At 37.6% G+C, this 13,381-nt stretch overlaps 1 protein-coding gene across 2 annotated transcripts in view; it reads left to right on the plus strand.

The window, feature by feature from the left end:
• NUDCD1 (NudC domain containing 1) overlaps positions 1-13,381 on the plus strand; it is an 86,423-nt gene that overhangs the window by 4,135 nt on the left and 68,907 nt on the right. For both annotated transcript variants that reach the window (XM_007188779.3, XM_007188780.2), the window contains exon 2: positions 8,109-8,263. In XM_007188779.3, coding sequence (XP_007188841.2) covers positions 8,109-8,263 — 155 coding nt within the window. The remainder of the gene's footprint in view (positions 1-8,108; positions 8,264-13,381) is intronic.

Below are 13,381 nucleotides of genomic sequence, written 5' to 3' on the forward strand. Positions count from 1 at the left end.
CATGAGAGAGAGGTTTTGAAATCTCTGGCTGTAATTGTGGATTTTTCTCTTCTTCCTTACAGTTCTGTCAGTTTTTGCTTCATATATTTTATGTTGCATCAACATTATTGATTATTATGTTCTTTGATAAATTGACCACTTTATCATTATGAAATAACCTTTATATCCTTGGTGATAGTCTGCCCTGAATTCTCCTGTTTGATAGTAAAATAGTCACTTCAGCTTTCTTCTAATTAATGTTACCATAGTGTATATATATATATCTTTCAGTCTTTTACTTTTAACCTATTTATGTCTTAGTATTTAACATGCATTTCTTTCTTTTTTTAAAATTTATTTTATTGAAGTATAGTTGATTACAATGTTGTGTTGATAACATACATTTCTTTTTGGCAAAAATAGTTGGGTCTTTTTAATTTAAACTGATCATCTTTATCTTGTGATTAGGCTGTTTACATTTAATGTGTTTATTGATTTTGTTAGGTTTGGGTCTTTCATCTTGCTATTGGTAGTCTGTTGGTCCCATTTAGTCTTTGGGAAGATGGAAGTTTCCTGCTTTTCTGCCTTCTTTTGGATTGAATATTTTTAAGAATCCATTTTTATCACATTTGTTGGCTTATTAGCTATAGCTCTTTGTTTTGTTATTTTAGGGTTTATAGTATACATCTTTAAATTATTACATGGTGCATTCAAATGATATTGTACTATTTCATGTGTAGTATAAGAACTTTACAAAAGTATACTTCCATTTCTCTCCTTTATGCTATTGTTGTGCATTTTACTTTTACATATTACTATAAACTTGTAATACATTGTTATTTTTGTTTAAATAGTTAATTAAAAAAATCTTATATATTTACATTTCTGGTGCTCTTCATTCCTTTATGTAGATCCATATTTTTATCTGTATAATTTTCCTCCGCCTGAAGGACTTTTAATACTTCTTACAGTGTGGGTCTTCTGGTGATGAAATATTTCAGCTTTTGTTATGTCTGAAAACATTTTTATTTTGCCTTGATTTTCAAAAGATATTTTTGCTATGTGCAGAATTCTAGGTTAACAGTTTTTTGCTTTCAGTACTTTAAAGATGTTACCCCTTGTCTTATTACTTGTATTGTTTCTGATGAGATGTTAGCCTATCTTTGTTCTTTTATAAATAATATCTTTTTCTTCTCTGGCTGCTTTTAAGACTTTTCTCTTTCATATTGGTTTAGAGCAGTTTGATTATGTTGTGTGTTGATGTGGTTTTCCTCATGATTCTTGTGCTTGGGGTTTGTTGAACTTCCTAGATCCATGGGTTTATAGTTTTCATCAAGTTTGGAAAGTTTTCAGCCATTATTTCTTCCAGTTTTTTTTTTTTTTTTCTTTTCTTCTCTGTTTTCTCCTTTGAGGAATCTAGTTACCCATTTTTAGATTACTGAAAGTTAACCCCAGCTCATTAATGCTCTTTTTATTTTTTTCTGTTTTTTTTTTTTTAATCTTTCTTTGGGTTTTTTTGTTTGTTTTTTTGGCCCTGCTGCACGGCATGCAGGATCTTAGTTCCCCGACCAGGGATTGAACCTGTGCCCACTGCAGTGAAAGCATGGGAGTCTTAACCACTGGACCGCCAGGGGAGTCCCTTAAATCTGTTTTATTTTGGATAGTTTCTATTTTCATGCCTTTAATTTCACTAATATTTTCTTTTGCAATGTCTATTCTGTCATTAATTCCATCTAGTGTATTTTTCATCTTAGATATTGTAGTTTTCATTTCTAGAAGTTTGATTTAAATGATTTTTAATACCTTTCGTGTCTCTGGTTGTCATTTTGAACATTTGGAATGTACTTTAATAAATATTTTAATTTTTTTAATTTAATGTTTAATTTAATTAAACATTTTAATGTTTAATGTTTTAATGTTTTAAAACATTTTAATGTATTGTTCTGCTAATTATAACTTCTGTGTCAGTTATGTGTTGGCTTCTGTTGATTGGGTATTCTCATTGTGGGTTTTGTTTTCTTTCCTCTTTGCATGCCTGGTAATCTTTGGATGCAAAAAGTTGTGAATTTTACCCTATTGGGTATAAGACATTTTTTTTTTTTTTAATAACTTTTATTTATTTATTTATTTATTTATTTTTGGCTGTGTTGGGTCTTTGTTTCTGTGCGAGGGCTTTCTCTAGTTGCGGCAAGTGGGGGCCACTCTTCATCGCAGTGCACGGGCCTTTCACTATCGCGGCCTCTCTTGTTGCGGAGCACAGGCTCCAGACGCGCAGGCTCAGTAACTGTGGCTCACGGGCCCAGCCGCTCCGCGGCCTGTGGGATCTTCCCAGACCAGGGCTCGAACCCGTGTCCCCTGCATTGGCAGGCAGACTCCCAACCACTGCGCCACCAGGGAAGCCCTATAACACATTTTTGTATCCTTATAAATCTTCTTGAACTTTGTTCTGTGATGCAGTTGAGTTACTTGGATTAATTAGATTAATGCCAATGGGTCTTGCTTTTATGATTTTTTAGCCTTGTCTGGAGCAATGCTCAGTCTATGGCTGATTATTCCTTACCACTGAGACAAGACTTTTCTGTGTACTCTGCCTATGAATTTGAAGTTTTCTCTGGTCTGCCTAGTGGGAACAGTGACAGCTCCCAGCCTTGTGTGAGTACCCAACACTGTTCCCTCTAATCCGTTCAGATGGTTCTTTCCCTGGTCTGGGGTAGTTTCTTCAGACATATGCCATTAGTTCTCTGCTGAATATTTGAGAGAGACCCTCTGCAGATCTCTGGAGCTCTCTCTCTCTATGGCTCTCTCTTCTCTGGTACTCTGTCCGATGAACTGTAGCTGTCTTGGTCTCCCCAGACTTTCAGCTCAGATTCCTCAACCCAGGGAGTTGGTCAGGTTCTACCTCACTTTCCCCTCTTTGTGCTGTGGGCTGGAAACTCACTCGTGGCACTAAGCTGGGGCAGTAGTAGAGCTCACCTCATTTGTTTCTCATCTCTTAAGGATCACTATCCTTTATTGCCTGTTGTCTTGTGTCTTGAAAATTATTGTTTCACGTAATTTTGTCTGGTTCATTTTATTTTGTCTTACTGGTTGTTTCTGAGGGAGGGATAAATCTGATTACTATTATTCCATCTTGGCTGCTCAATACATATTTTTAAGGGAAAAATAATTTCTATAGAGTAGTAGAGCTAAAAACAAAATTAAAATGGGTTAATGAGGGTAATGAGAAAATGGGAGTGTAGATTGTTTTTTAGAGAAGTTTGAGAAGTACAGGGTGGGAGAGAGCTCTGCTTTGAGTGCAGAGCAAAGAAGAGGAAATCGTTTTCATGTGTTTTGAGAGTGGGGAAGTTTTCAGCATATAAGTGGAGGAGAAGGGGCCAGTGGAGAGGAGATAACCTGAGGAAAGGCCTAGAAGAGGCAGGAGAGAATGGAATAAACAGCTGTGTGAGAATTAGCCTTGGAAGGGAGAAGAGGAACCGGGAGATTAACACTTACTCTCCTTCTTAGGCGTCACATAGCAAATACTTCACATAATTTAAACTTGTCAATAATTTCATAGGATAAGTATTATTAACTTTTATTACAAGTGAGGAATCAGGGTAGAAAGTTAGGTAACTTAACCTTAGCCATCAGTGGCTAACCTGACCCTAAAGCTCCTGCTTTTTCTAATGCACTTTGTGGTCTCTGGGCTGTTTCTTCAGGGCAGGGAGAATAAAAGCTGGCGAAGGTTTAGGCTATAATTGGAATAAAGAGAGAGAAGAGCCATGTAACTTATTTATGTAAGTTTACTATAAAATTCATGCCTATTCTTCTGGAGGAAAATTTGGGGAAGAGAAGCAGATCGATGTGTTACGGTGCAGAAGCATGGTATAGAAGAGTAGTGGGAGCAATGCTGCGAATTCTAGCCCTGCCTTGTTCTGTACATTTTGCTTCAGAACTAGTTATACAAACCTGTACTCTTGCTTTTTTACATCTTTATATGCAAAGAGCAAACTCAGTAACTAGGTGAACAGAAGACTTAACTGATCATTTTTAGAAGATAAATGGTCTAAGAAGTGACCTTTGTGAGTTAACGTTCTTTGCTCCTTCCCCTCCTTTTAAGAAAATACTGTGCTTATGTAAGTATTAGATTGAATCATATTCAGTTGGTGTCAAAAGAGTTGAATATTGACAATTTCATTTGGTTCAACCTAATTCTGTATTTTGAAAGGACAAGAAGCAGTAATTGTGGCCATTGTTAGCACCATTAGGACAGGGATCATGTCTGTTTTATTTACCAGTATTTGCCCAATGCCAAGCACCATGTCTGGCACGTAGTGGACATTCAATAAATAATTTGTGGGCTTCCCTGGTGGAGCAGTGGTTGAGAATCCGCCTGCTAATGCAGGGGACACAGGTTCGAGCCCTGGTCTGGGAGGATCCCACATGCCGCGGAGCAACTGGGCCCGTGAGCCACAACTACTGAGCCTGCGCGTCTGGAGCCTGTGCTCCGCAACAAGAGAGGCCGCGATAGTGAGAGGCCCGTGCACCTCAGTGAAGAGTGGCCCCCGCTCGCTGCAACTGGAGAAAGCCCTCGCACAGAAACGAAGACCCAACACTGCCAAAAATAAATAAATAAATTTATTTAAAATAATAATAATAATAAATAATTTGTGAATGAAAAACTATAAGTTTTTGAGGTTCCATGCATGTTTTATAAGAAATTTAGGTAAAGATTAAGGGAGATTCCCTTCTTGTTAGGCCCTAAGTTCTTTTTCATAGAATAAGAGAGAAGGCTTTTTCAGCAAAGCTGTTTTATTTCTAATGCAAGATAATGTTAACTAATAAAATATTTTACTACAATGGCTTCTTAGCCCTCTGTTAAAGAGGTTCCTCTTCTTCAGTCATTTCAAAGATCAAGCTGGATTGGATACTCCCTGCTGTTCACCCCTCCCTTAGGCTTTACAAAAGAGCCCCATCAGTGGTTAAGCTCTGTCACATTCTGGACATTGCTTTTCTCCTTTCATTTTTCTCTGCCTGCCCTTTTATACTCAAGTTGATTGACATGGTAAATGCAATAACTTTTCCTTTCTCATTTGGGGCCAAAGAGGTGGCCTTTTTCTGAGCACTGTCAGCTCTTGCAAAATAGCAAGTATGTAATGTGCCCTTCATTTGTGTCCTAATAACCTACATAAATTAATCTTGTCAGAATGCAGCACCAGACTATTTCATGGTTTCCTAATAATGGTTTTCCAGAATCAGTACAGTTACAGACGAGGTGTTGTACCAAGGCAGAGGGCTAAGAAGTCTCTGGCTTGTTCAGGTTTGCTCAGGGGTCTTTGGCACAAATATGAAGGAAATGTATTTGTTGTATCATTGCCTAATATTACTGCTTTGGACCATTCTGTTACCACGTACACTTCCTGCAGTATCGAGTTTAATCCACACAGTGGTGCTAGAAAAACAAGAATTAATGATTGTTTCCCTTCTTATCAGTGAATATGTATTTTTAACTTCCTTATAAAATAAACACTTCCTTGAGTCATGTAATAATTTCCTCAGCCTCTATCAAATCCATCACCAAGTTATAATGATTTAACCTCTGATAGGTCTCCAAATTTCAACCATCCTTTACCTGGATGACTGCAGTAGCTTCCTGGTGGATCTTCCTGGGTTTACTTTGCTTTGCTCTGGTGTGTTTTCCATAGGTAGTTATAAGTAACCTTTTTATTTTTATTTTTTTAATGTATATATATTTTTATTTTTGGCTGCATTGGCTCTTCGTTGCTGCACGCGGGCTTTCTCTAGTTGCGGCAAGCGGGGGCTACTCTTCATTGCGGCACGAGGGCTACTCATTGCAGTGGCTTCTCTTGTTGCAGAGCACGGGCTCTAGGCACGCAGGCTTTAGCAGTTGTGGCATGCAGGCTCAGTAGTTGTGGCTCGCGGGCTCTGGAGCACAGGCTCAGTAGTTGTGGCGCGTGGGCTTAGTTGGTCCGCGGCATGTGGGATCTTCCTGGACCAAGGCTCGAACCCGTGTCCCCTGCACTGGCAGGCAGATTCTTAACCACTGCGCCACCAGGGAAGTCCCTATAAGTAACCTTTTATACATTCGAATCTGGACTTTACTCTCCCAGTTAAAAGTTCTTAAATGAGCTCTTATTACATTGAGTTTATCAACAAAGATAAATAAAGGCAAGGCCTTTTGTGATCCAGCTTCTGCCCAGTTCTCTAGCTTTTTTCATCTGTTGCCTTTCCTTTGCAGTTCTCCTTGTTGCTCTGTATTTCAGCCAGTCTGGCTGACTTTTAGTTTTTTGCACACAAGTGTTTCCTTCTACTTTCGCCTGCTCTCATTTTGCCTGTGATAAGTAGTGTGTGTGTGTGTGTGTGTGTGTGTGTGTGTGTGTGTGTGTGTGTGTGTGTATAGGGATGTTTCTTAAGTTAACTCTACCTTGTCCTTTGTAGCTTGGCTCGAATTTTTTAAAGGCTTCTTTACTCTCCCCAAGTAGATCAGCTTCCAGTGTTATTTGTTCTCATAGTATCCAATAATTTTTCTTTATAACATTTATTACAGTTTAATTATATATTTATTTATTTGACTAACGTCCATTTCCCCACTGGATCATAAGTGTTAAGCAGGTAGATTCTGTGCTCTTTTCTCATCATTGTATCCTTTGTGCCTATTAAAATATTTGCTGAATAAATGAATGAATAAATGTAAGTCAGCCAGGACTCAAGGCAGGTAATAGAAGTACGAACAGGTGAGCATTTGGGAAAAAAAGATGAAAATACTTGCAATCAGAATACAGTAAGGTGAGTTTCATAGTTAAGGTAAAATATTGGCCCAGCATAGTCTACTTATGTATTTCCTGTTGGAGCAGAAATTAATTCTAGGTCACTGGCAGCCCTGAACTATAAGTTTCTCTCTACATAGAAGGGAAGGAGGAGTGGGAGGCAGATATCATGCTTGGCAGATTTAAAATTACGGAAGCAGGACTTCCCTGGTGGCGCAGTGGTTAAGAATCCGCCAGGGTTTGAGCCCTGGTCCGGGAAGATCCCACATGCCGCGGAGCAACTAAGCCCGTGCGCCACAACTACTGAGCCTGCGTGCCACAACTACTGAGGCCCGTGCGCGTAGACCCCGTGCTCTGCAACAAGAGAAGCCACCGCAATGAGAAGCCCGAGCACTGCCACGAAAAGTAACCCCCGCTCGCCACAACTAGAGAAGGCCCGCGCGCAGCAATGAGGACCCAACGCAGCCAAAAATAAAATAAATAAATAATTTTTTTAAAAAAAGGAAACGTAAAATTATGGAAGCAGCTAAGAGAGTAGATCTTAAAAGTTCTTATAACGAGAAGAACAGTTGTAACTATGAGGTGATGGATGTGTTAAGTAAACTTATTTTGATAATCATTACACAATAAATACTTATATCAAATCATTATGTTGTGTACCTTAAACTTATACAATGTCATACGCCAATTACATCTCAATAAAGCTGGGAAAAAGTAAAATAAAGTTATGGGAGCTTCCAATGCCCTGGTGGAAAAAAACACTGTTCTTTAAATAAGAAACCTTGTTTCTGTTGCAGATATGATCACTGTTTTGTTCTGTATTCTTGGGAAAGATGTGGTATAGCATTAGAGAAGTCACCATTTGCACTTACATTTATTTCCATAATTATTTTATGGGATAATAAAAACATTCTCTTTATTTCTTAATGTGTGGTAAAAAAATGAACGAGGTGATAGAGGTAGAGCTTTTTAAAAAGCGCACACATTATAAAGTATACTTAATATTTGCCCAGAAAACAGGAAATCTTTCAATTTTATGATTTCTCTGTTCTTTTTATTTATAATTACAAGGAAGAGGTACCTAAAAGAAAAGAGTGTGGTATGAAGAGCTCTATCTCCTCTGGCCACTGTATTCTGAGTTCTGTAAGGGCAGGGGCCTTGTCAGTGTTACTCACTGTTTATCCTCTGCACACAGTGCCTAGTAGGGGCCCAGAAATTGTTTTTGAAATGAAAAATATAGTGAATTGTCCTGAAGGCCTTGGTAATCAGTATTCTGTGATTTTTTTGCCTTGTTGGCATTCTGCAGAAAAGAACAATCTGAGGCAGAACTCTTGATGTTTGTTTATTTTTCTTATATTTCAGCTGTGGCAGAAGTAAAACTTCGAGATGATCAGTATACACTGGAACACATGCATGCTTTTGGAATGTATAATTACCTACACTGTGATTCATGGTATCAAGACAGTGTCTACTACGTTGATAACCTTGGAAGAATTATGAATTTAACAGTGATGCTGGTAAGAAAAAAATTTGTGATACTAGGATTTTCCAATAAATTTGTTACTTAATTTTCCCTTTTCATCTAATGTCTGGAGAATTGAGGTACACATACCTTTAATATATGGAATCCTATCATCAGTTTATGTAAGGCTTCATTTTGTTTAATTCAATTTTAATTTTTCCCCTTATTCTTGTTACTTAAATTTACTTACTCCCCTCCACTCTTACCAACAGGCAACTACTCTGATGTGTTTTATATCTCAATATTGATGTAACTGCTTTTTCTATGTGAGTAGTTAATCCTATGACAGTGGATTTATCTGTTTTTTCCTTTTAGTTAATTTTTGCTTTATGTATTTTTAAGTATGTTAATTGGGTGCAGACATTTTATCAATAGGATTGTTTTGTCTGCTATGCAACGTCCTTTTAGCATTATAAAATATCCCTCTTTATCTCTGGACTCTGGGAATAATTTATCTTGAAGTCTTCTGATATTAATATAGCTGTCCTGGCTTTTTTTGTTTGTTTAATTAGTATTTGTCTTTTTCTTTCCTTTTTCTTTTAGTTTGTCAGTGTTGTTATTTTTAAAGTGTGTCTCTTGTAAAGAGCATATAGTTGGGTCTTGTTTTTTATCCAGAATGACAATCTTTGTCCTTTAATTGGCTTAGTACATTTATATTTAATGTAATTACTGATATGGTTGGGTTTATGTTACCGTTTGCTAATTCTTTCCATTTTGTCCCATCTGCTCTTTGTTCCTTTGTGTCTCTTCCTAACTGTTTTTTTAAATTCATCACAGTTTTTCTTTTAAAAAATTTTTTTTCTTAAAATTCCACTTAATTTTCTCCTTTGGCTTTTTATTTAAACCTGTTTGTATTGTTATTATTTTTAATGGTTAATGTAGAGATTGTAGTACTCATCCTTAATTTATCCTACTTTGCCTCTAATTAATGTTATTCCACTTTTAAAAAATGTAAAAATCTTATGATATTATAATTCCTTTTACTTCCTTTTCCATCCTCTGGCTATTGTCATACATTTTATACTTCTTCATATGTTGTAAGCTCCACAATACATTGTTAATGTATTTGCTTTAAGTAATCAGTGGTCTGTCAATAGCTTCCTGACTACTCTCTGCTCCTTCCAGCTTTCCTTTGTGTTGCATCTACAGAATAATCTATACAGTTTGCTTGTTTAATCTTATCACTTCTCATTTAAATTCCTTAAATATTTCCTTTATGACAAAATCCACACTTTTTAATATGTAATTTTAGAATAGGTAATGCATTCATGTGATTTAAAAAACAAGAAACTTAAAAAGGTATTTAGTAAAGTCTCTCTGATCCCAGTTTTATCTGTCCTGTGTTCAGTACCCCTTTTCCCTCCGTAACTTCTTTTTTTTTTTTTTTTTTTTAAATATATTTATTTTTGGCTGCATTGGGTCTTCATTGCTGTGCATGGGCTTTCTCTAGTTGTGGCGAACGGGGGTTACTCTTCGTTGCGGTGCATGGGCTTCTCGTTGTGGTGGCTTCTCTTGTTGCGGAGCATGGGCTCTAGGCACGTGGGCTTCAGTAGTTGTGGCATGCGGGCTCAGTATTTGTGGCTCACGGGCTCTAGAGCGCAGGCTCAGTAGTTGTGGCGCACAGGCTTAGTTGCTCCGCGGCATGTGGGATCTTCCCGGACCAGGGCTTGAACCCGTGTCCCCTGCATTGGCAGGCGGATTCTTAACCACTGCGCCACCAGGGAAGCCCCCCTCCTTAATTTCTTTTTATTAGTTTCTTGTATATTCTTCCAGAGGTGGGGTTTTTTGTGTGTGTGTGTTTGTTTGATTTTGATTTTCCTGGCAAGTATAAGCATAAAGTGATATATTTGTTTAAAAAATACAAACTCCTCACCTTGGCAAATGCAGCTTATAATGCCCTTTTCTCCAGGCTTGTCTTTCACCACTTTGTACACTACATTCTAACAGTACTAAACTCTTGCAGTTACTGAAACATGCCCTGTATCCTTTTCCCTCCAGCCCTTTTCCCACATAATTTACTCTACCTGAAACATTCTCTCTTACTTGTGTGTCAGGCTGCTTCCCAGTCTTCACTTGAGTTTCAGCTAACCATTTCATCTAGGAAGCTTGCCCTGATGTCCTCCCTTTGTTCCCCCAGGGATATTCAAACCATTGGCTCTCAGATCTGCATGGACTTTGAATTTCTACTAGGCCAGGGGTTGGCAAACTTCTTCTGCACGGGACCAGATAATAAATGTAATAGGGTTTATGGACCAGACAGTCTTATGTCACAGGTGCTCAGTTTTGCTGTAGTAATGTGAAAACAGCAATTCACAATATGTAAACAATGAGTGTGGCTGTGTTCCAATAAAACTTTATTTACAAAAACAACAGGCTAATTTGGCTCATGGGCTATAGTTTGCCAACACTTGGTCTAGGCTGTGGGTCTTTCTTATATTTCTGTAATCCTAGCAGCCAGCAGAAGGCTTAATCAGTATGTTTATACAATGGATAACAGTTGTTTAAAGCTTGTTCTTACTCTTTGGAGTTGGCTTTACATTCTTGATAGGATCTTTTTATTCTTCAGGTACAAGTATGAGTCTGGTTTGTTGAGATAATTTTACTGAATAAGAAAGATTTATTTTTCTTCAAAAAACATTTATTGAATACTGCTGCATGCTTTGTAGCCACACACACAAATAAATTGATAATGTCACAGCGGAAGTAAGGATAAGATGCAGAAGTAGTATGAAGAGGAAATAGTTTACTGCTATGCATAGCTAGGAGAGGGATGTGGATAGGGTCACATTTTAGAGCCAGAAGCTTGGTTTTATCAGTTCACTCATTGATATCATGATTTGGGGTACTAATTCCAACTTAAATCAAAAGATTGAAAATCTAGAATTAAAGTTCATGACTGCATTTGAAATACTGTAGATAAGCAGTGTGGACTGGTCAGTATATTTTTCTTCTATTGCAAAGTTTCCATAGGAAATAAAATAATTTATTTTATTTATTTATTTATTTATTTATTTTGAGGAGACTATTTACAGCTCTTTTTTTTAATTTTTTAATTTTATTTTATTTATTTTTTTATACTGCAGGTTCTTATTACTCATCAGTTTTATACACATCAGTGTATACATGTCAGTCCCAATCGCCCAATTCATCACCCCCCCACCCCCCCACGGCTTTCTCCCCTTGGTGTCCATACATTTGTTCTCTACACCTGTGTCTCAACTTCTGCCCTGCAAACCAGTTCATCTGTACCATTTTTCTAGGTTCCATATACATGCGTTACTGTACGATATTTGTTTTTCTCTTTCTGACTTGCTTCACTCTGTATGACAGTCTCTAGATCCATCCACGTCTCAACAAATGACCCAATTTTGTTCCTTTTTATGGCTGAGTAATATTCCATTGTATATATATACACCACATCTTCTTTATCCATTCGTCTGTCGGTGGGCATTTAGGTTGCTTCCATGACCTGGCTATTGTAAATAGTGCTGCAATAAACATTGGGGTGCATGTGTCTTTTTGAATTATGGTTTTCTCAGGGTATATACCTGGTAGTGGGATTGCTGGATCATATGGTAATTCTATTTTTAGTTTTTTAAGGAACCTCCATACTGTTCTCCATAGTGGCTGTATCAATTTACATTCCCACCAACAGTGCAAGAGGGTTCCCTTTTCTCCACACCCTCTCCAGCATTTGTTGTTTGTAGATTTTCTGACGATGCCCATTCTAACTGGTGTGAGGTGATACCTCATTGTAGTTTTGATTTGCATTTCTCTAATAATTAGTCATGTGGAGCAGCTTTTCATGTGCTTCTTGGCCATCTCTATGTCTTCTTTGGAGAAATGTCTATTTAGATCTTCTGCCCATTTTTGGATTGGGTTGTTTGTTTCTTTAATATTGAGCTGCATGAGCTGTTTATATATTTTGGAGATTAATCCTTTGTCCGTTGATTCATTTGCAAATATTTTCTCCCATTCTGAGGGTTGTATTTTCATCTTGTTTATGGTTTCCTTTGCTGTGTAAAAGCTTTGAAGTTTCATTAGGTCCCATTTGTTTATTTTTGTTTTTATTTCCATTACTCTAAGAGGTGGATCAAAAAAGATCTTGCTGTGATTTATGTCAGAGTGTTCTTCCTATGTTTTCCTCTAAGAGTTTTATAGTGTCCGGTCTTACATTTAGGTCTCTGATCGATTTTGAGTTTATTTTTGTGTACGGTGTTAGGGAGTGTCCTAATTTCATTCTTTTACATGTAGCTGTCCAGTTTTCCCAGCACCACTTATTTTATTTTATTTTCTTTAAATATTCGCTCTTCCTCACAGCTGCAGCAAAGTAGAGGTTCTTCTTTTTTTTTTTTTTAATTAATTAATTTATTTATTTATTTTTGTCTGTGTTGGGTCTTCGTTTCTGTGCGAGGGCTTTCTCTAGTTCTGGCAAGCGGGGGCCACTCTTCATCGCGGTGCACGGGCCTCTCACTATCGCAGCCTCTCTTGTTGTGGAGCACAGGCTCCAGATGTGCAGGCTCAGTAGTTATGGCTCACGGGCCTAGTTGCTCCGTGGCATGTGGGATCTTCCCAGACCAGGGCTCGAACCCATGTCCCCTGCATTAGCAGGCAGATTCTCAACCACTGCGCCACCAGGGAAGCCCCCCAGCACCACTTATTGAAGAGACTGTCTTTTTTCCCTTGTATATCCTTGCCTCCTGTGTCATAGATTAGTTGACCATAGGTGCGTGGGTTTATCTCTGGGCTTTCTATCTTGTTCCATTGATCTATGTTTCTGTTTTTGTGCCAGTACCATATTGTCTTGATTACTGTAGCTTTGTAGTATAGTCTGAAGTCAGGGAGTCTGATTCCTCCAGTCCCGTTTTTTTCCCTCAAGACTGCTTTGGCTATTAAGGGTTTTTTGTGTCTCTGTACAAATTTTAAGATTTTTTGTTCTAGTTCCGTAAAAAATGCCATTGGTAATTTGATAGGGATTGCATTGAATCTGTAGATTGCTTTGGATAATATAATCATTTTCACAGTATTGATTCTTCCAATTCAAGAACATGGTATATCTCTCCATCTGTTGGTATCATCTTTAATTTCTTTCATCAGTGTCTTTTAATTTTCT

The sequence above is a fragment of the Balaenoptera acutorostrata genome, chromosome 17 (genome assembly GCF_949987535.1).
Source record: "Balaenoptera acutorostrata chromosome 17, mBalAcu1.1, whole genome shotgun sequence".
NCBI classification, from domain to species: domain Eukaryota; kingdom Metazoa; phylum Chordata; class Mammalia; order Artiodactyla; family Balaenopteridae; genus Balaenoptera; species Balaenoptera acutorostrata.